Below are 24,341 nucleotides of genomic sequence, written 5' to 3'. Positions count from 1 at the left end.
GATTTTCGTGTGCAAGTTCGGTACTAGTCCCTCTAGGATTTTCCAGGTGTATATAATCATGTATCTCTCCCTCCTGCGTTCCAGGGAATACAGGTTTAGGAATCTCAAGCGCTCCCAATAATTGAGGTGTTTTATCTCCGTTATGCGCGCCGTGAAAGTTCTCTGTACATTTTCTAGGTCGGCAATTTCACCTGCCTTGAAAGGTGCTGTTAGTGTGCAGCAATATTCCAGCCTAGATAGAACAAGTGACCTGAAGAGTGTCATCATGGGCTTGGCCTCCCTAGTTTTGAAGGTTCTCATTATCCATCCTGTCATTTTTCTAGCAGATGCGATTGATACAATGTTATGGTCCTTGAAGGTGAGATCCTCCGACATGATCACTCCCAGGTCTTTGACGTTGGTGTTTCGCTCTATTTTGTGGCCAGAATTTGTTTTGTACTCTGATGAAGATTTAATTTCCTCATGTTTACCACATCTGAGTAATTGAAATTTCTCATCGTTGAACTTCATATTGTTTTCTGCAGCCCACTGAAAGATTTGGTTGATGTCTGCCTGGAGCTTTGCAGTGTCTGCAATGGAAGACACTGTCATGCAGATTCGGGTGTCATCTGCAAAGGAAGACACGGTGCTGTGGCTGACATCCTTGTCTATGTCGGATATAAGGATGAGGAACAAGATGGGAGCGAGTACTGTGCCTTGTGGAACAGAGCTTTTCACCGTAGCTGCCTCGGACTTTACTCTGTTGACGACTACTCTCTGTGTTCTGTTAGTGAGGAAATTATAGATCCATCGACCGACTTTTCCTGTTATTCCTTTAGCACGCATTTTGTGCGCTATTACGCCATGGTCACACTTGTCGAAGGCTTTTGCAAAGTCTGTATATATTACATCTGCATTCTTTTTGTCTTCTAGTGCATTTAGGACCTTGTCGTAGTGGTCCAATAGTTGAGAAAGACAGGAGCGACCTGTTCTAAACCCATGTTGCCCTGGGTTGTGTAACTGATGGGTTTCTAGATGCGTGGTGATCTTGCTTCTTAGGACCCTTTCAAAGATTTTTATGATATGGGATGTTAGTGCTATTGGTCTGTAGTTCTTTGCTGTTGCTTTACTGCCCCCTTTGTGGAGTGGGGCTATGTCTGTTGTTTTTAGTAACTGTGGGACGACCCCCGTGTCCATGCTCCCTCTCCATAGGATGGTAAAAGCTCGTGATAGGGGCTTCTTGCAGTTCTTGATGAACACAGAGTTCCACGAGTCTGGCCCTGGGGCAGAGTGCATGGGCATGTCATTTATCGCCTGTTCGAAGTCATTTGGCGTCAGGATAACATCGGATAGGCTTGTGTTAATCAAATTTTGTGGCTCTCTCATAAAAAATTAATTTTGATCTTCGACTCTCAGTCTGGTTAGCGGCTTGCTAAAAACTGAGTCATATTGGGACTTGAGTAGCTCACTCATTTCCTTGCTGTCATCTGTGTAGGACCCATCTTGTTTAAGTAGGGGCCCAATACTGGACGTTGTTCTCGATTTTGATTTGGCATAGGAGAAGAAATACTTTGGGTTTCTTTCGATTTCATTTATGGCTTTTAGTTCTTCCCGCGATTCCTGACTCCTAAAGGATTCTTTTAGCTTTAGTTCGATGCTTGCTATTTCTCTGACCAGTGTCTCCCTACGCATTTCAGATATATTGACCTCTTTTAGCCGCTCTGTTATTCTTTTCCGTCGCCTGTAAAGGGAGCGCCTGTCTCTTTCTGTTTTACATCTACTCCTCCTTTTTCTTAGAGGAATAAGCCTTGTGCATACATCGAGTGCCACCGAGTTAATCTGTTCTAGGCGTAAGTTGGGGTCTGTGTTGCTTAGTATATCTTCCCAGCTTATATCGGTTAGGACTTGGTTTACTTGGTCCCACTTTATGTTTTTGTTATTGAAGTTGAATTTGGTGAATGCTCCCTCGTGACTAATCTCATTATGTCGGTCTGGGGCTCCGCGCATACATGACTGAACCTCAATTATGTTGTGATCTGAGTATATTGTTTTTGATATGGTGATATTTCTTATCAGATAATCATTGTTAGTGAAGATGAGGTCTAGTGTATTCTCCAGTCTAGTAGGCTCTATTATTTGCTGGTTTAAATTGAATTTTGTGCAGAGATTTAAAAGCTCGCGTGAGTGTGAGTTTTCATCAGAGCTGCCTCCTGGTGTTATTACTGCAACAATATTATTTGCTATATTCCTCCATTTTAGGTGCCTTAAGTTGAAATCCCCCAGGAGCAAGATGTTGGGTGCAGGAGCTGGAAGGTTTTCCAGACAGTGGTCAATTTTTAACAGCTGTTCCTGGAATTGCTGGGATGTTGCATCCGGATGCTTGTAGACTATCACAATGACTAGGTTTTGGTTCTCGACCTTTACTGCTAAAACTTCCACTACATCATTTGAGGCATTTAGCAGTTCTGTGCAAACAAGTGACTCTGCAATGTACAGGCCAACCCCCCCCTTTTGCCTGTTCACTCTGTCACATCTGTATAGGTTGTAACCTGAGATCCATATTTCGTTGTCCAAGTGATCCTTTATGTGGGTCTCAGTGAAAGCCGCGAACATTGCCTTTGCCTCTGCAAGCAGTCCACGGATGAAAGGTATTTTGTTGTTTGTTGCTGGCTTTAGACCCTGTATATTTGCAAAGAAGAATGTTATCGGACTGGTGGTATTGTTGGTACTGGGGGGGGATTTTTTTCCCGGCATTAGTATCTGTATCTGTTGGTTTGGAGTGGAGGCCATCGACTGTGGTTCCACTCCAGGAATGACTGGATTTGGTGTACGATTTCTGCCATTTCCTGCCAGTTTTTTTTCCTTCCTGGCACTAAAAAACCTCTCCCTCTTGAGTGGCTGTGGCTACCCAGGTTTTCCCATGGCCTGGATGTTTTGTATCTTTTTGTCCCCTTTAGATGGTATGCCTGGCAATTTAAGTTATAGCACAGTCTTTCCTGTACTGAAGAGGTACACAGTTCAGGGTGAAAAAGCTTACAGGAAGGGAGTTTGCATTTTCCTGTTGTCATATGGGCATGGCATTTCCTAGGGTGGTCATAGTTGCACGTCCCATCTGTTTTTCCAGATTTCCCATGCCAGCAGATACCGAGTGCATAGTATGTGCACAGGCTTGGTTTCCGTTTGCCTTGGGTTTCTGTGACTGTATTCCCTGTTGGTGCATGTTTCCCTGTCTTACTTCTATCCTCCCTAGCACCAACAATGGAGCTCCCACCATTTGTTTTTGGTAATATATCCTCACTATTGCTAGTGGAGTCCTCTTGTTTGCTATTTCCTGCGGTATTTCTAGTTTGCAATATTGGTTTTATCTTATCTTTGACTACACTTGTTTCCCTACTATGGCTCCTGTCCCCTATGGGGTCATTTATATGTATTCCTTCCTGCGTATAATTCCCGACTACCTGGACAAAATCTCCAGCTTCACCATTACTGTCTCCCAGGACAGCATCTCCAGCTTCCCCATTACTGTCTCCCAGGACAGCATCTCCAGCTTCACCATTACTGTCTCCCAGGACAGCACCTCCAGCTTCACCATTACTGTCTCCCAGGACAGCACCTCCAGCTTCCCCATTACTGTCTCCCAGGACAGCACTATCAGCCCCCCATTTACTGACTACCAGGACATCATCTCCAGCCTTACAGTTTGTGACTACATGGCCAGTATCAAGGGCAGTATCATTCAGCCCGGACTTTTTATGTTCCCATCTGTTGTAGAAAGCTTCCAGGTTTTCTATGAAAGCAGCTTTGATGTTGACCTCTTTTAATACCCTTGTGATTTTAGTCCACAGATTTATCTCATTTGGGCATACCCAAAAACACTTCCCTGTTTTAATACTGCTTGTAGCTAGTTCTTGGATATCTGTACAAGGGGCGTGACACCAATTTCCACAGAAATGACAATTTATGCATGTGGAAGCCCGTTTGTTTGACTGACCACAGACTACACACAGCTTCATAATGATTTGAATGGTTGATTTACTGCAATTCTACTAGCAACCTCTTGAATATTATATTAATAACCTGCTAGGTGGTGCACAACGAAACCGTTTGAAACCAGTCCAGGGTTCGGACCAGTCAAGGGTTCGGACCAGTCAAGGGTTCGGACCAGTCAAGGGTTCGGACCAGTCAAGGGTTCGGTCCAGTCTATCTGATCTGATCAGTGGGTCACTTATTTAAACCATACTGGTCGGTGATTTGAGCTAACACATGAAGGATCTACTGGAAATTATCTACCCGAGTAATATGTGATTTGATTGATACAAAAGTATAACTTGCGTGTTGAAGAGCCGGTGACTGCTGGCACTCCTACAATGACGAACGGTCGAGCCTCCACCCTTGTTTATCAATCGCTGTATCTAGCTTCTCTATTTTTTTTTTCCGTCTCCACCACAATAAATGCTATATTATCACTATAGTTGACTGGTGCAAATTTTGGAGGAAGGGCGCTTTTTCTGTAGTAATAATTGCTTCTCGTTGTGTATATTGCGACCGCTGGTAACTACAGGTTATATGAAATTCACAGTAACGTCTCGTATTTCAAGAAAAAGAAACTAATGAAAGTCACTCCACTCCACTAAGTACCATTATAATACTGGTTAGTTGCTACTACAACACTGTATTCTGCTATTCACTGGTATCACTAGATTATATGCGAGTACACTAGTGTGTGTACACTGGTGTGTGTACATAACTAAGTTATGGTGTATGTGTATAACAAAGTTATGGTGTGTGTATAACAAAGTTATGGTGTGTGTGTATAACAAAGCTATGGTGTATGTATAATAAAGTTATGGTGTGTGTATATAACAGTTATAGTGTGTGTGTGTGTGTGTGTGTACTCACCTAGGTGTGGTCGATTCATAGCTCCTGGCCACGCCTCTTCACTGGTCGCTACTGGGTCACACTCCCAGAACCATGAGCTTTATCATACCTCTGCTTAAAGCTATGTATGGATCCTGCCTCCACTACATTGTTTCCCAAACTGTTCCACTTCCTGACTACTCTGTGACTGAAGAAATGCTTCCTAACATCCCTGTGATTCATCTGTGTCTTCAACTTCCAACTGTGTCCCCTTGTTGCTGTGTCCCATCTCTGGAGCACCCTGTCTTTGTCCACCTTGTCAATTCCTCTCAGTATTTTATATGTAGTTATCATGTCCCCCCTATCTCTCCTATCCTCCAGTGTCGTTAGGTCGATTTCCCTTAACCTCTCCTCGTAGGACATACCTCTTAGCTCTGGGACTAGTCTTGTTGCAAACCTTTGCACTTTCTCTAGTTTCTTTACGTGCTTGGCTAGGTTTTTTGTGTTGTGTGCCAGATCTTCAACCCTTGTACATAGGGAAAAAAGGCTCATGGTTGCTTCTCAAGAATTATTAAGCCTGTTTCTTCTCAGAGGTTAGGTTAGGTTTCCTTTCCATTCCTTCTGGCGAAACGTCGTCTTCTTGGTCTGGTCGAACTGTGGTCTTGGCTGGTCCAGTTCGTCCTTTAGTCCTGTCGCCCATGATTCAACAAACTGTGCTGTTAGCATCAACTTATCATCCCCAGGTTCAGGTTGGTAGGATAAAAAAGGCGTTGTGTATGTTTAACAACCAAGTGGAAGTCTAGCAGAGGAAAGAAGCAGATTTCCTAAACCCAACTATGCGTTTCTGTGGCTTGCACCACATCATCAGGTTGGTTTGTAGGAGAAATCTCTTCCTTGCCCACCGCACTTGTACCGGTGCCGCATACTCCAATATGGGCCTAACGTACACGGTGTACAGGGTCCTGAACGATTCCTTATTAAGGTGTCGGAATGCTGTTGTTAGGTTAGGTGTGTGTGTGTGTGTGTGTGTGTACTCACCTATTTGTACTCACCTATTTGTGGTTGCAGGGGTCGAGTCTTAGCTCCTGGCCCCGCCTCTTCACCGGTTGCTACTGGGCCCTCTCTCTCCCCGCTCCATGAGCTTTATCAAACCTCGTCTTAAAACTGTGTATGGTTCCTGCCTCCACTACGTCATTTTCTAGGCTATTCCACTGCCTTACAACTCTATGACTGAAGAAATACTTCCTGATATCTCTCTGACTCATTTGTGTCTTCAACTTCCAATTGTGGCCTCTTGTTTCTGTGTCCCCTCCCTGGAACATCCTGTCTTTGTCCACCTTGTCTATTCCACGCAGTATTTTATATGTCGTTATCATGTCTCCCCTGACCCTCCTGTCCTCCAGTGTCGTCAGGCCGATTTCCCTTAATCTTTCTTCATAGGACATTCCCCTTAGCTCTGGAACTAACCTTGTCGCAAACCTTTGTACTTTCTCTAGTTTCTTGACATGCTTTATCAAGTGTGGGTTCCAAACAGGTGCTGCATACTCCAGTATGGGCCTGACATACACGGTGTACAGTGTCTTGAACGATTCCTTACTAAGGTATCGGAATGCTGTTCTCAGGTTTGCCAGGCGCCCATATGCTGCAGCAGTTATCTGGTTGATGTGTGCTTCCGGAGACATGCTCGGTGTTATATCACCCCAAGATCTTTCTCCTTGAGTGAGGTTTGCAGTCTTTGGCCACCTACCCTATACTGTGTGTGTACTCACCTATTTGCACTCACCTATTTGTGGTTGCAGGGGTCGAGTCACAGCTCCTGGCCCCGCCTCTTCGCTGATTGCTACTAGGTCCTCTCTCTCCCTGCCCCATGAGCTCTATCATACCTCGCCTTAAAACTATGTATGGTTCCTGCCTCCACCACATCACTTTCTAGGCTATTCCATGGCCTGACTACTCTATGACTGAAGAAATACTTCCTAACATCCCTTTGATTCATCTGAGTCTTCAACTTCCAATTGTGATCTCTAGTGTCTGTGTCCCATCTCTGGAACATCCCGTCTTTGTCCACCTCGTCTATTCCGCGCAGTATTTTATATGTCGTTATCATGTCTCCCCTGACCCTCCTGGCCTCCAGTGTCGTCAGGCCGATTTCCCTCAACCTTTCTTCATAGGACAATCCCCGTAGCTCTGGGACTAGTCTTGTTGCAAACCTTTGCACTTTCTCTAATTTCTTGACGTGCTTGACTAGGTGTGGATTCCAAACTGGTGCTGCATACTCCAGTATGGGCCTGACGTAGATGGTATACAGAGTCTTAAACGAATCCTTACTGAGGTATCGGAACGCTATCCGTAGGTTTGCCAGGCGCCCGTATGCTGCAGCAGTTATCTGATTGATGTGCGCCTCAGGAGATATGCTCGGTGTTATACTCACCCCCAGATCTTTTTCCTTGAGTGAGGTTTGCAGTCTTTGGCCATCTAAATTATATTGTGTCTGCGGTCTTCTTTGCCCTTCCCCAATCTTCATGACTTTGCATTTGGCGCTTCAGGAGATGTGCCTGGTGTGTGTGTGTGTGTGTGTGTGTGTGTGTGTGTGTGTGTGTGTGTGTGTGTGTGTGTGTGTGTGTGTGTGTGTGTGTGTGTGTGTGTGTATGTGTGTGTGTGTGTGTGTGTACTCACCTAGTTGAGGTTGCAGGGGTCGAGTCCAAGCTCCTGGCCCCGCCTCTTCACTGGTCGCTACTAGGTCACTCTCCCTGAACCATGAGCTTTATCGTACCTCTGCTTAAAGCTATGTATGGATCCTGACTCCACTACATCGCTTCCCAAACTATTCCACTTCCTGACTACTCTGTGGCTGAAGAAATACTTCCTAACATCCCTTTGATTCATCTGTGTCTTCAACTTCCAACTGTGTCCCCTTGTTACTGTGTCCAGTCTCTGGAACATCCTGTCTTTGTCCACCTTGTCAATTCCTCTCAGTATTTTGTAAGTCGTTATCATGTCCCCCCTATCTCTCCTGTCCTCCAGTGTCGTCAGGTTGATTTCCCTTAACCTCTCCTCATAGGACATACCTCTTAGCTCTGGGACTAGTCTTGTTGCAAACCTTTGCACTTTCTCTAGTTTCTTTACATGCTTGGCTAGGTGTGGGTTCCAAACTGGTGCCGCATACTCCAATATGGGCCTAACGTACACGGTGTATAGGGTCCTGAACGATTCCTTATTAAGATGTCGGAATGCTGTTCTGAGGTTTGCCAGGCGCCCATATGCTGCAGCAGTTATTTGGTTGATGTGCGCTTCAGGAGATGTGCCTGGTGTTATACTCACCCCAAGATCTTTTTCCTTGAGTGATGTTTGTAGTCTCTGACCCCCTAGACTGTACTCCATCTGCGGTCTTCTTTGCCCTTCCCCAATCCTCATGACTTTGCACTTGGTGGGATTGAACTCCAGGAGCCAGTTGCTGGACCAGGTCTGCAGCCTGTCCAGATCCCTTTGTATTTCTGCCTGGTCTTCGATCGAATGAACTCTTCTCATCAACTTCACGTCATCTGCAAACAGTGACACCTCGGAGTTTATTCCTTCCGTCATGTCGTTCACAAATACCAGAAACAGCACTGGTCCTAGGACTGACCCCTGTGGGACCCCACTGGTCACAGGTGCCCACTCTGACACCTCGCCTCGTACCATTACTCGCTGCTGTCTTCCTGACAAGTATTCCCTGATCCATTGCAGTGCCTTCCCTGTTATTCCTGCTTGGTCCTCCAGTTTTTGCACTAATCTCTTGTGTGGTACTGTGTCAAACGCCTTCTTGCAGTCTAAGAAAATGCAACCCACCCACCCCTCTCTCTCTTCTCTTACTGCTGTCACCATGTCATAGAACTCCAGTAGGTTTGTGACACAGAATTTCCCGTCTCTGAAACCATGTTGTCTGCTGGTGATGAGATCATTCCTTTCTAGATGTTCCACCATTCTTCTCCTGACAATCTTTTCCATGATTTTGCATGCTATACATGTCAGTGACACTGGTCTGTAGTTTAGTGCTTCATGTCTGTCTCCTTTTTTAAAGATTGGGACTACATTTACTGTCTTCCATGCCTCAGGCAATCTCCCTGTTTCGATAGATGTATTGAATATTGTTGTTAGGGGTACACATAGCGCCTCTGCTCCCTCTCTCAATACCCATGGGGAGATGTTATCTGGCCCCATTGCCTTTGAGGTATCTAGCTCACTCAGAAGCCTCTTCACTTCTTCCTCGGTTGTGTGCACTGTGTCCAGCACATGGTGGTGTGCCCCACCTCTCCGTCTTTCTGGAGCCCCTTTTGTCTCCTCTGTGAACACTTCTTTGAATCTCTTGTTGAGTTCCTCACATACTTCACGGTCATTTCTTGTTGTCTCTCCTCCTTCCTTCCTTAGCCTGATTACCTGGTCCTTGACTGTTGTTTTCCTCCTGATGTGGCTGTACAACAGTTTCGGGTCAGATTTGGCTTTCGCTGCTATGTCATTTTCGTATTGTCTTTGGGCCTCCCTTCTTATCTGTGCATATTCGTTTCTGGCTCTACGACTGCTCTCCTTATTCTCCTGGGTCCTTTGCCTTCTATATTTCTTCCATTCCCTAGCACACTTGGTTTTTGCCTCCCTGCACCTTTGGGTAAACCATGGGCTCATCCTGGCTTTTTCATTATTCCTGTTACCCTTGGGTACAAACCTCTCCTCAGCCTCCTTGCATTTTGTTGCTACATATTCCATCATCTCATTAACTGGCTTCCCTGCCAGTTCTCTGTCCCACTGAACCCCGTTCAGGAAGTTCCTCATTCCTGTGTAATCCCCTTTCTTGTAGTTTGGCTTCATTCGTCCTGGCCTTCCTGCTTCTCCCTCCACTTGTAGCTCTACTGTGTATTCGAAGCTTAAAACCACATGGTCACTGGCCCCAAGGGGTCTTTCATATGTGATGTCCTCGATATCTGCACTGCTCAAGGTGAATACTAAGTCCAGCCTTGCTGGTTCATCCTCTCCTCTCTCTCTTGTAGTGTCCCTTACGTGTTGGTACATGAAGTTTTCTAGTACCACCTCCATCATCTTAGCCCTCCATGAATCTTGGCCCCCATGCGGGTCCAAGTTCTCCCAGTCGATCTCCTTGTGGTTAAAGTCACCCATGATCAGGAGCTTTGCCCTGCATGCATGAGCTCTTCTGGCCACTGTAGCCAGTGTGTCAACCATCGCTCTATTGCTCTCGTCGTACTCTTGCCTTGGCCTCCTGCTGTTCTGTGGTGGGTTATACATCACTGCTATTACCACCTTGGGACCTCCAGAGTGAAGCGTTCCCGCTATGTAATTACTTTCTTCTCCACTGTCTCCTCTCTCCAGCTCATCAAAATTCCAGCGATTTTTGATCAGCAATGCCACTCCTCCACCCCCCCTGTTCCCTCTGTCTTTCCTCAGGATTTGGTATCCCGTTGGAAAGATGGCATCTGTTATCATACCTGTAAGCTTGGTTTCTGTGAGAGCTATGATGTCCGGTGATGCCTCTTTGACTCTTTCATGCCACTCCTCCCACTTATTTGTTATTCCATTAGCGTTTGTGTAGCATACCTTCAGTTTCCTTTCCAACACTGTGGTTTGGGGGGCCTGTGAGGGTTGGAGACCTGGTAGCATACTGTGGGATTCTATAGCTCGGTGTTGGGTGGAGGCTGTGGGTATGGATTGTAGTGTGTGTTGGGATGGTGTGATAGGTTGTATGGTTCTGAGAATAGTTGTGTGTGTGCTTGCCCTTGCTGTTCTGTTCTGCTCTGACTGACCTCTGCTGGTTCCATCCTTGTCTCTTTTCCTAGCTCCTTTCGCTTTTTTGTCCTCTCCCTCAGCTGCTGTCGTTCTGATTGTGTTCTGTCTCTGTCTAGGAACACCTTGTACTCTTCCGAGTATTTCAACCGTGGTTTCTCTTGGAGGATCCTGTTCTGCACTGTTTCCGTCCTGAGAATCAGCTTGATTAGTCGGTTTCTCCCCTTCGAGTACCCCCGTATTCTCTGAAAATATACAATCTCGTTCATCTCTTCACCTATTTCCGTGTGTATAACAAAGTTATGGTGTGATATCTCGTGTCTGTTTTTCCCATCTTGCTTTTAAGACACATGAACAAGTGTGTCGTTCACAGGTTCACTCCCGAAGCCCGGCCTAAGACTAGGCTCGCTAGTGCTTGCCTGGTTAACCAGGCTGTTCCTGCTGGCAGTCCGCTAGCCCACAACTAGATGACACTTTCGCGCGATAACAGGAAACAGGGATGGAATGGGTTGTCTGTATAGGCCCTTGAGGAATATTGTCATCATTATCATCACCAGTAAGACTGTTGGGCTGCCTGCCTAGGTGAGTACTGTGATGTATGGGGATGGGAGGTGAGTACCAGTGTTAAGATCTGTTATATGAGGTTAATATTCCTGAGGTTATTCTCAGTAACCTCTACCGTAATTCTTCTTCTTCATGATTCGCCGGTAGTCTCCCAGCCCGGGCCTTTTCCAAGTGGTGGCCCGGCTTTGGCTCCCTGTCTAGGGAGTGTCTGAGACCTAAGTCTCCCATGGGAGGAAGCAAAAGTACCCCCCATCTTTGGGACCAACTGTCCCCAGGAATAGCCACATTCCCCTCCTGTACAGGGCTCGTAGGGAGAAGCTAGGCCTCTCTGGTCTGCCATCCCCGCCCCAAGTGGGTTATTGGGAATGACAGTCCTGTGAGCTGCAAGCTCGGACTCAGGCACCTACCCTACCCTAGAAGAGTTAGGCATGGTGTCGATCTCTACCGTAATTTTATATCCCCTACCTATTATCACTGAATGAACTGTAATAGTTTTACGCTCACTTCATTTAAGGTAAATATTGATATTTCCGATTCTTTTGATCCTGTCCTTCACTCATTGTATATCTCTAATTTATCCTTGTTATATATATATATATATATATATATATATATATATATATATATATATATATATATATATATATATATATATATATATATATATATATATATACAAGGAATTCGCAAGAGCAGGCGAAATATACACAAACACTGATCTCTGGCTGAAGGAGACTCGAACCTACGAACCTTGGGACAAGGTACGCAATGCTTTACCAATCTACCCACACTAGACAATACCTTGGCGTGTAGCTAGCGCTACACGTTTGATCCAAGGCAGCCAGCTTTCAGGGAGAAGGCTTACAGCTTTTCATCTCATCCCCTGCATGCATCAGCCTTACTAGAGATATTAACAATGCAAGGAATTCGCAAGAGCAGGCGAAATATACACAAACACTGATCTCTGGCTGAAGGAGACTCGAACCTACGAACCTTGGGACAAGGTATGCAATACTTTACCAATCTACCCACACTGGACAATACCTTGGCGTGTAGCTAGCGCTACACGTTTGATCCAAGGCAGCCAGCTTTCAGGGAGAAGGCTTACAGCTTTTCATCTCATCCCCTGCATGCATCAGCCTTACTAGAGATATTAACAATGCAAGGAATTCGCAAGAGCAGGCGAAATATACACAAACACTGATCTCTGGCTGAAGGAGACTCGAACCTACGAACCTTGGGACAAGGTACGCAGTGCTTTACCAATCTACCCACACTGGACAATACCTTGGTGTGTAGCTAGCGCTACACGTTTGATCCAAGGCAGCCAGCTTTCAGGGAGAAGGCTTACAGCTTTTCATCTCATCCCCTGCATGCATCAGCATTACTAGAGATATTAACAATGCAAGGAATTCGCAAGAGCAGGCGAAATATACACAAACACTCATCTCTGGCTGAAGGAGACTCGAACCTACGAACCTTGGGACAAAGTACGTAATGCTTTACCAATCTACCCACACTGGACAATACCTTGGCGTGTAGCTAGCGCTACACGTTTGATCCAAGGCAGCCAGCTTTCAGGGAGAAGGCTTACAGCTTTTCATCTCATCCCCTGCATGCATCAGCCTTACTAGAGATATTAACGTATGCCACTCGGTGCATATCCACTTAGAAATATACACGTTTAAGTGCATATGCAGTGCGCAGTGAATTTAGTGAAGGGGAAAAAAACATCAAATTGAAGATTACTCACCACCAAACCTTATACAATTCAAGGGATTTATTAAAAGTTCTAATTAAGGGTAACACAAAAACACTTATAGCAGAGCGACACATTAGCGGAGAACGTAGATGACATGACTTAAAGTTCCTATTTTAGCGAAAAATTGTTGAGTAACTTCTTAAAGTTCTGGAAATATCTTGATAGTAACCTAATCGTCGGCATTTTGCCTTTCGACCGGATAGGACTTTGCTGACGAAACTGAGAACTTACCAGTAATACAGGGTGAAGAGGAGGGCAGGGAGGGTGATGGTAACCTGGAGCCACTGCCAGGACCTCACCAGGTAAGCAACACCAGCAATCACCATGTAGCCGATTGACCACGGCACAGCAAACAGCGACCCAAGTCTGGAGCGGCTCTGCGTCGAGCTGATCTCCATTACTGCAGTGAAAGAAGCAAGTGACAAACAGATATTTAAGGCACCTAACGTGAGGCTATCACTGCAGTGAAGGAAGCCAGTCACTGATCTTAAAGATACCTAATGTGTCTCCATCACTGCAGTGAAGAAGAGAAAGTAAGGTAACTAATTCCTAGGATCAAGAACTATTCACAGGCCTCAAGGTATCCACGTTAAGGAGCCGCTTGAGGCATAACAGATGCAGCTCCTTTCAGCTGGGTGAAAAATTCTTGATATTAGGAGATACCCTCCCCGTCCTCGGATCAAACTGGACCGCTTAAGGCATAACAGATGCAGCTCCTTTCAGCTGGGTGAAAAATTCTTGATATTAGGAGATACCCTCCCCGTCCTCGGATCAAACTGGACTGCTTTCCATTCCCAGGTGTTGTATGACCCACGACAAGTTTACCCCTTGAGTATGAGTGAAATGGTAATTGACGGTACTACTACGGAAGTAAGAAGAAAAATCGCGGGAAAAAATCTTTAACAATTTGCGTGCCTGTGAAGGTTTCAAAAGTTGTCTTACTAGACTGAATTTTATTATTATAATCAAAAAGAAGCGCTAAGCCACAAGGGCTATACAGCTACTAGACTGAAATATACAGAAGATGTGAGTGTACCCAACGCTGATCTCGTGAACACCCATTGTTACCTCTTGGATTTTTTTTTTTTTGCAATGTATGTGCTCAGGGCCGGATTAAGAAGTCTCCGGGCCCTAGGCTATTCAGATTGGCGGGGCCCCTTTGAGTTACGGGTAAGCGAAGCGACCCCTTCCAGCTTGGTGGGGGGGGGGGGGGGGGTCGGTGTGAGCCTGTTTAAGGTCTAATTAAATACATTCTGGTTATTTAGATTAAATTTAATAGGGAAAGTACATCAAGACAATCAAAACCATTTACCAACAGCCATTATAACTATCTTGTTAAATCATGCATTTTAAAGAGAATAAACTCAAGACAGCATAGTATTACTAGATTAGGCTATTAAAGTAGTGACATCATGTACCTATTATATTCAGCATAACCACTACAGCACTATTATTCCCTTTATAAATCACTGACCATTATTGTTATCATTGCATCATGCATAAGACTATCAAATCATATAAACTCAAGAAAGTAAAGAATTTTTTTATATTCACAGGCACTTCTTAAATAAACTTTTTTCTGGATTTCATATTGGCAAAATCATCAATTACATTCTGAAAATCAATATTTCTTGTTAGATCAGACTCAATGGTCAACAAGGCTAGGTTATACAATTTGTCTTGGCTCATTGTTGAACGGAGCTGGTTTTTCACTCTTTTCAAAACAGAAAATGAACGTTCTCCTTCACAGTTAGTAGCTGGAAGTGTTAGGTAAAGGCGATACACTATGTCAACATTAGGGAAGGTTTCTGAGATACCTGCATTTCTTAAATGTTTCAAAGCCGCTGAGGGCGCACATTTTTCAGGTGGAGCTTTAATCTGATTCATATACCCAGAAAAATGAACTATTTCTTCAACAAATGTGTCCTGAACATCTGCTGAAAGGTGTTGTTGCAACTTTAATGCAGCTTCTCTCAATTCTGCATCTGGCATAGTAGTAATTTTGAACAGAAATCCAAACTTGTCATTGAGATTCTGGTAGATTTCTTTTCTTTTCACCAATTCTGTAATCAGTGAATCCAGAATGACGAAGTATGTAGCTGTCTTACATTTCTGCCTTGGTAGCAACACAATTTCATTGTCTGGCTCTTCAAAATTGCGTTTCCTCTTCCTTGACCGCTGATGATCAGCCCGGTAACTGTAGTCTTTCACCAGCAGTTTAGCTTTCTCTTCAAACATTTCAAAAGCTTCATCATTGCGAAGTGAGCTTACAAATTCCACTAAGCCTGCATAGAGGTTAGCACAAATAGCCATTTCAATTTCAATTTTCTGAAGTGTCTTGTTCGTGGCATTTAACCGTTCCAGTATACAGTCCCAAAGCACACGGAGTAAGGCCAATTCAAAATCTTCCAATTTTGATGCTAAGCTGGCTGCTTCGCTTCTTGTAGTTGCTGTCTGGTCTTCATCCTCTGCTATTTGGATCAAAGCAGAACGTATTTCAGCAAAGCTGTCTTTCAAAGCATGTGTTGCATCATGCTGCGCTGACCACCTTGTTGTTGATAATGATTTGATGACATCTCCATGAATGGTTGACTTGAGTATACTCCACCGATGCGTTGAAGCAGAGAAAAAATTAAAGAGTGCTTGTAAAAGTCCAAAAAATGAAACTGCAGCGACACAACACTCCGCAGCACATGACCCAACAAGATTAAGAGAATGTGCTGAGCAGGGCACATATTCAGCAAGTGGGTTGATTTGCTTGATACGGGCTTGCAATCCATTATATTTACCCGACATGTTACTTGCATTGTCGTAGCTCTGGCCACAGCAATCCATAATAGAGAGATCATGTTCAAGCAGAGTATCCAGTACTACATTCATCATTGTTTCTCCATCATGGCCTGAAAGAGGAATGAATTTTATAAAGCGCTCTACAGGCTTACCACTGGAGTCGACAAAGCGAACAATGAATGTCAATTGATCTGTATGTGAAATATCTGGTGTTGAATCTACACTTATTGCAAAGTATTTTGCAGTTTTCACAGCTGCTATGATGTTATTGAGGACCTTCTTAGTAATCAGTTCAATAAATTCATTGCATATAGTAGATGACATGTAAGATACAGTGCCTCTTCCTGCATTCCCAAGGCGTGACACATGATTTGCTAAGAATGGATCGAATTGTGCTAACAGTTCTATGATCCCTAGGAAATTGCCATTGTTTTCCGAACCAAAAACCTAATTTTCTCCACGGAAAGCAAGTCCTCTTAGAGCTAAGAATTTTACAACAGCAAAAACTCTTTCTAGAACTTTTCTCCAATAAGTGCGCTCTTTTTCAGTTTGATTTTCCAAATGAGAATCCAATAAGTCTTTTTTCTGTGCACGAAATACACTGGCTAAAATGCAGCTCCTGTGAGTGTTGCTGTTTTCATGTTCCTCGAAACGCTTGGAATTTTTCCAGTCATTGAACCCCTGTGTGAAGGTATTTTCTTTGGTAGAAAATAGCTCGCATGCTGAACAGTACACTTTTCCTGAGCTTTCAGAGTATACCATCCATGATCTTTTCACAGTTTCTGAATTTGCAAGCTTCCTATAAAACATAGATGACTTTAAACAACGACGACTTCCATCATCATAAATCCTTGCTGATTTCCTGAAGTCAATGTTCAGAGTTTGACTGAAGTTTTCTGCAATGAAAGCATTACGTAGAGAATCTGGGATTACATTTGGCCATGAGGCAGGATCTTTTAAGACAAATCATGTGGATGAAATGTCCGTTGAGACATTGAGAGGAGACAAAAGAAGTAGATGCTGGCTGAGAAATAATGGAGGGAGGGCTTCCTGTATGATCTGACGTATCTGCAGATTCAACTGTACTGGTAACATCAGAAACTGGTTTCGTGAGCATGTCTGTGATCTTTCTGCAGCTTCCTACATCTTTCTTTTTCTGTTCTTCTTGAATTTTCTTCTTTCTTTTCTGTGACCCACTCGCATAAGAACGTCCAACATCACGTTCACGAGATGCCATAATGAGGATGTATCACTGTCTGTAATCATGCAAATACAAATTTTTCATTATCAATTATTATTAATTTTTTAATTATTATTAATTTTTTTTCTGTCAATTGGGGGGATATGGCCCTTGTAGCCCCCTTTCCTCTGGCTGCGCATCTAAAAATTCAAAACGTTACCAGAAAGGAGTCATATACAGAACTTTTACCATAGATCAGGTTGGTGATTTGGGCTACGAACATTTTACTAATTCATCCTCCTTGATCTCCAATTTACTTAAACAGAAATCATACTGAGTTCAAGAACAATGCACAATGGTATTTATATTACCATTTTCATAACTAAACTAATCATTATGTTTTGCATGATATATGGCCTACCACCATAGATAAGGACATGAGAATTAAAGAATGCAGGGACAATTTTCAGTTTCACCCAACCAACGATTTTCTGATGTGGCTTATGTGTTTCTGGGGAAATATGTAGTAAATTAATTGAGGTTCTACATCACTTCCGTCGCAACTTGAAAACTAAGCATTTGCGACGGAAGTGATGTAGAACATCAATCAATTGAGATCTGTTATTGAAATGATAAAGACTTAAAGACAGGACAAAGTGCTTTTAAAACCTACAAACGGAAGTCAGTTTGCGTTTTTAGGTTTTTCTTTATAGTATTTTTACCAAAAATGCGTCTTTACTGGTCCATGCGTCTTTACTGGTCAAGTAACCCTATCAGGTACCTCCCTTAACATTTAGAGGCGAAAACAAACATTTATCCATACACATCAATGTCTATCAACAACACTTCAGTTAATTTGTCACAGTACAAGTCTAGATAACGTGTAATTACTACAGAAAATTGGAGAGGAATCTCCCATACTCACCCATTAGCGGGAAAACACAGCTGTTTTGATGTAAACAAAGGCGTGTTGAGTGTTGCCATCTATGGTTAGGTTTATTTATTTTTATTTTATTTTATTTCATTATTTATTTTTATTTTGATTAATTTTTAAAAAACAATTTTACTCTCCAAACACTTGAACTTTTTAGGTAGGGACCCCTTTGCACTTGCACCATGTGCGCAATCTTGGATGAGCCTCTGAACCCCTTGGACCGTGGGGCCCCCAAATGCATATTGCCCTAGGCAAATGCCTAGTTTGCCTATGCGGTAATCCGGCCCTGTATGTGCTGCAGGTGTTATGAATTACTATGTGAGAAATTACCTGTCTGAGGTTTACAGGGTATTACCTGAATTATTATGTGCAAGTAATTTGGGCGAGGTAAGTGGGACTTAGTTACAATAGGTCGCAGGACTAACTCCCTCGATGCCCACTCCATCACCACTCACAAAAAGCTAGACCTGACATTAAATTAATAACTACAATATTAAAACCAGCTATTCTAGTAAATTAAAATTGTGTGGACTATATTTTGGTTTACTTGCTGGGTACACAAAATATAACTATTAGTACAAGACATATAATACAATGGTGTTATTAGAAAAGAACTTCGCATTATCACTTACTATTTAATTACTGGATCACACTACAACGCCTGCCTAACTAATAGACTCCTACACTGGCCAGCGAGAAATCTAAATGGAAGGACTAATGGTACACTTCCCTGTGTGAGTGATAACGTCATCCACACATAATTCTGGAGGTCCCGCAAATTTCCTGTCCCAATTCTTCAACAGGGGCCATTAATATGGGTTCCTATTACAAATTCAGGCTGAAACACCCCAATTTGGCCTCGATGATGTCGGATTATTAGCTGAATTTTCCACGACAACCAATGCCTGCAAATTACAAATGGCATCCTCCCGTCCCCGTATCACTCCGCGGCCGCTGTACACGCTCCTTCAAACAAAATTTCTCGAAGAGTCAAATCATCATCATATTAATACACAATTATATTATTCAAATTTACACATGCTGAATTTGGAAAAAATCAAAATTTTCCATAGGTGTACAATAAACTAGATGCTCACAAGATGAACTGCGGGCTTAAAATAAACTAGCTACTAAAATGGAGAAAAAATAAAGGGTTCGCTAATGGAAACTGCGGATCTAACTTAACATCATACTACAATTTTATTGTAAGAATAATGAAAAAGTGGGCTGAACAAGACAGAGACAGAGGAAACCGATTCCATATATGGGCCAAAGCGTAAATATGTGTGGTGATTATAGTGATGTTTGTCAAGAAATGGAACAACAAATCTCCTGACGCGGGGCTTTGTCAGAAAATGAAACTTTAATTGGTCAAGTATTCGCTGATCCACCAGAATCAAGTTTTTTTTTATATTTTATGTAAGAAACCTTACGAAAATATAAATGATGCATAATAATAGTACAGGAATACAAAAAAGTAATCTTTTACGCTCCTAGTACCAGGTTATTCCTGGAGGTAACAAGTATTATAACAACATCCTGTTATAGCAAACAGTACACGCTAAAATAAAACTCACTAAAGTATTAGTCATTTATAGGTACCGCCACGCAAATTGTGACCAAAGAAACACACCAAAAGGAAATTTTACATGGGTTAACAAAATAAAAAGGAGTACCTGTCATAACCTATTACAACAATAAACAACATACAATGCACAACATCACAAGGTTACTAAAGGTAAAGTTGTAACACATGACCAAAGCCATAACCACCTTTAACACACACTATATATATACAACACAAATCATGTCAGTAAAGTAAAAAGACCCAAACTAAAACTACCATAACAACTATACAACAGTCAACACCCGAACATACCCGCTATGACAGGGTACAGAGTATTGGTTAAAGTTGAGTTACATTATAGCCTAACCAATAGGAATTCTGAAGGAACGCATGACTCCTTATGCACAATAACCATGAAAAAACAGTATTTTAATATTATTAATATGTTAAACCATCAAGTACAATAATTCTTGTACAGAAAACAGAACAACATATATGTAACATACAATAATAAAATAAAATAAACCCCCAAAACAAGCTTTCATAACATAATAAAACTCAGCACATCAAAAAAGGTTTAATACCAAACCCTACACAGAAATTAAACCTCCCACATATGTATGTAAACCGAAACTCTTGTCCACAAAATTTTTGGTATAAACCCCTTAATAAACATGGCATAGACCCAAGACCTATACATACTCTTAAGAATTACCACATAGAACCTCCAGCAAACAATAAAAGTTAAACATAATACAAGGGCCGCTGTATCTTGTTGGTCCCAAAAGAGTTGACTTGTACCTCAGAAAAATTTATGTTGAAACCAACTTGCCATATTTGATTACTTAAAAACGAGATCCTAAGGGCTCGGTATCCTGGCTATCAAGGAAGATTTCTTACACAGTGAACATAACCATTAGGTTTAGAAAATTTAACCTTGTAAGCTACTCTTATATCTCACTATGACAAACATTCCCGTGAAACAGAGCTTACCATCCATACCAAACTGCCACTACCTTCCTCTTACACACCACAAAAAATCCAGCGTCAAACAAAACCCCCCACCCCCCTTTACATCCCCCCAGAAGGAGGCCACCCCTTTGCCCATCCTCAGGGACCCTGACAAAGGGAACCCACAGTGAGGTTCCTATAACCTTCCGGAAAACTTTTTTCCCAGGACGCCCCATAAACCAGCATATTCCTACATTTCATCGTATAGAATCTAGCCGCCAACGCTTTTATCCTCGTATCATCCCTTAATTCCCTCATTCCCCATGAGATATCCAGATAATCTACTATGACATACATTATAACCCTTCCCACATCCCTAGGCACTCCCCTTACATCTAAGAGTAAAGCCCTTAAAAGCAGCAAACGTCCCCCCCCCAACAATCTGATAACCTCACCCATCCATGATCTCACCCCATCCAAGGAGGGACAAAAGAAGACCATATGAAACACCATTTCAACATCATCACAAAACTGACAAAAAGCCTCTTCCACCAACCACATACATCTTAACACCTCCTTGGAGGCCAGAATCCCCATGATGAAACGATACACTAATTCTCTTACCCTAGCCGGTATCCTAAGCTTATTAAAATCCTTCTAAATAACCCCCCAATCATACGTTGAATACACGGCTACCCCTTGCAAAATTCCCTGACCTCCCACTACTCTCACCAACCTTTTCATTGTGATGTTATCCACCTGTTGCACTGTCAATAAAAATCTTAACATATCTTTACAAACCCGCAGGTCCTTGGCACTCCACCCTTTATGTGCCTCCTCCATAACTCTTCCTACATTAGCTCCCCTCACACCCCCTTCCCTAATATACCTCCGCTTGATATATATAGTCATTACTCTCAGTCCTAAAGGCAACAAACCTAAACCCCCTCTTTGAACATCCGTCATAACTACCTCCTTACTTAACCATGCCCTCCCAAATCCCCACACAAACTTTAGCACCCTCCTCTGCATTTCCACAATGTCCTGTACTTCTAAGGTAAAAACCTCTGCCACCCCCCATACCTTGCTATAGACAAGTGAATTTACCACCACTACCCTCCGATGTAAAGCTAGGTCCCTCACACTTAAACCTCCCAGTCTACCTAATGCCTTACCTGTGACAGACTCTGAATTTACCCTTCTGCAGGCCTGCACCCCCTTCATATACCATATTCCACATACCCTGATTCTATCAACCACTGTCCATCCTAACCCCAGCCCCAAGCCTCCCCTATCCAATTACCCACCTCTAGTAACCTTGATTTCACCGTATTAACTCGCATCCCTGTATTCATACCAAACATCTGAATCACTCTACCCACCCTCCTTAGCTCCTCCTTACCCCGTAGCAAAACAGTAGTATCATCCACATACCCAACAATGCCCCCTTTGCACCCCCCCTCCATCTCCTGTTCGTCCATCACCCGTTCAACAGACTCATAGAAAGGATTCTGCACACATGCAAAAAGCAGCTGCAATAGCGGGCAACCCTGCCTTAAACCTCTCTCCATCGGTACACTTTCACCCAACCTCCCATTGACCTGTACCCTCACATCTGCCTCAGCATACAGGGTGTTCACCCACCTCACTACCCCCCTCCCGAAACCCCAACCTCTCTAAGCAAACCCCTAAGAAATCTCTGTCCAAGCAATCATATGCGTTCTCCCAATCTAAACCTAGTATTCCCCCTCCCGTACAACTCTCTAGAAAATCCCTAATAAAACCATGTCTATCCCTCATCCTTCTCCCCAGAATCCCCAACTGCCCCCTATGTAACACTAAACCCAACACTTTCCTCATTCTGTTGCCTAAAATCTTAGCAAAAATCTTGTAATCCAAGCACATTAACGTAATCACATGGTAATCATTCAAAACTCGGCATTCCTTCTTTTTGGGCACTAAAACCGTGACACTTATTCTTTGCAATTTTTCCATCCTCCAACTACTTAACATACAATTCAAAACCCCCACCAGACAATGCTGTACACTCCCCCAATGACACCTATAAAAATCGTTCGGTATGCCATCTATCCCAGGGGTTTTACCCTGGCACAGCCCAAAAACTGCCTCCTCCACCTCCTCTACACTAATACTACTCTCGAGTCTGTCACTGTCCTGTTCACTTATAACACTATTAAACCCCTCGTCCCCGAAACGTCCCTCACCCACTCCCCCGCCAACCCTCCTCCATTTCTCCCTAAACCAGAAATCGGCATACAAATTAATATGTTCCGTCGTGGATAGGCCTTGACCCTTCTCAAATCCACATCCCCCTGTTCCTGCCACTATATACACCAAGGTGGTTCTCGTCTGTCTTCCCTTAAACTTCCTGAGTACAAATCGCAATGGCCTATCCCCCCTTAAAACATCCTCCAACCTCGCCCTAACTCTAAGTGCCTCAAACTTTTCATTATGGATTTCCGCCAACCTATTTTGCAAACGTTCCATGTCCTCACTCCGCCCCACCCGTTCCTCTGCATAAGAGTCATTTAACTGACCTTCAGGATAATTTTGTAGACCATAGCTCCACCTCGCCATCTCCTTACCCCGTACTTTAAAAAAATTCGCGATTCCAACTTTAGCTCTCATTTCCCACCAATCCAGCAAATCCATCTCCCTATTCCCAGTCTCCCAAAAGGATTTCCACCAATCCTCAAATCCTGTAGTGTCACCCTCGTCCCTAAGGAGCCTCACATTCAATTTCCAGTATCCCTTATAAACTCGCACTATACCATCTACCCTCAAATCTGCTATAACAGCACGATGATCAGAAAAACCCACATCTATAGTCCTCACCCTCTCCACACCTATTCCCTGCCTAACATAAATCCTATCTAAACGTGCCTCATATCCCCTATGAATAAAAGTGTGCTCCACTCCATATCCCCTACTCCCCACCACATCTACCACTCCAACATCCAGCAAAACGTCTCTCAGAACCCCCAAAACACAACCCGCCCCCCTCAGAACCACATCCCCATTCCTAATTACACAATTCCAATCCCCGCCAAGCACCATAATAGCCAGTAAACCTCTCAAATGATACACCAAGACATCACGTACAAAATCCACCTTCACCCTAGCGTTACTAGTTGCTGGCATGTACACACCTACAAAACAAACCCTCCCGGCCCCCCAAAACCCATCCACCCTGACAACCCTCCCACCCCCCTTCCTCCCAACCCAGGATACGCAAAGGACTGGTCTCCTTTACCGCCACAGCCACACCTTCTTTCAACTTCAAAGCATCCTTTCAAAACCAACTCACATCCTAACCTATGATTATGTTCCTGCAAAAAACAGACATCAATACTAAATGTCCTTAAAAACCACTCTAACCAAACCCTCTTGACCTCGGTCTTAAGACCATTTACATTGAAAGTTACACACCTGAAATTACAAGAATGGCGGCTTACCCCTATGCCGCTGAGGCTTACTTGATCCTCCTTTCATAGGTCTCGGTCCATCTCTAGCAATCCCTCGTTCCTGCCCTCCAACCCCTGCCTGTCCCTTCCCGCCGATCTTCCCATTGCTCCCCCCCCTCCCAGTCTCAACGTTTCCACCACAGCTGCCCAAACCTTCTTCCCAGGCTGCTGCGCTGGTGTGGGGACCTCATCCATGTCTGATGCCCCCGCTGATCTCTTGCGGGAGCTACCCTCTACACACATATCTTCTTCAATCACATCTTCTTGATGGACCTCCACCACCACATTGCTCTCCATCCTAACCTCACTCAAGTTTTCCTTACCCCGTTTCTGTTCATCCATCACCTTGATATCGCCTAACCTCTTGTCGCCTGCCACACCATGCTCCGACTCTTCCAAAAAATCCATCAGCACAGCCTCCAAAATCCTGTCCTGAGATGAATCTGTAGTACCTAACGGTCTGTCTGACAGCGTTATCCCCCCCCTTCGTTTCCTCAGGTAGT

The 24,341-nt window shown here is 43.6% G+C and overlaps 1 protein-coding gene across 1 annotated transcript in view; it reads right to left on the bottom strand.

Moving 5' to 3' along the window:
• Nucleotides 1-24,341, bottom strand: part of LOC128692281 (organic cation transporter protein) — a 123,156-nt gene that overhangs the window by 35,822 nt on the left and 62,993 nt on the right. The window contains exon 7 of the mRNA XM_070083265.1: nt 13,163-13,331. Within this exon, the coding sequence (XP_069939366.1) occupies nt 13,163-13,331 (169 nt within the window). The remainder of the gene's footprint in view (nt 1-13,162; nt 13,332-24,341) is intronic.

This window comes from Cherax quadricarinatus, chromosome 9 (genome assembly GCF_038502225.1).
Source record: "Cherax quadricarinatus isolate ZL_2023a chromosome 9, ASM3850222v1, whole genome shotgun sequence".
In the NCBI taxonomy this organism is placed as follows: Eukaryota; Metazoa; Arthropoda; class Malacostraca; order Decapoda; family Parastacidae; genus Cherax; species Cherax quadricarinatus.
Note: the sequence above shows the minus strand (reverse complement) of the source record. Positions and strands in the feature narration are given on the sequence as shown.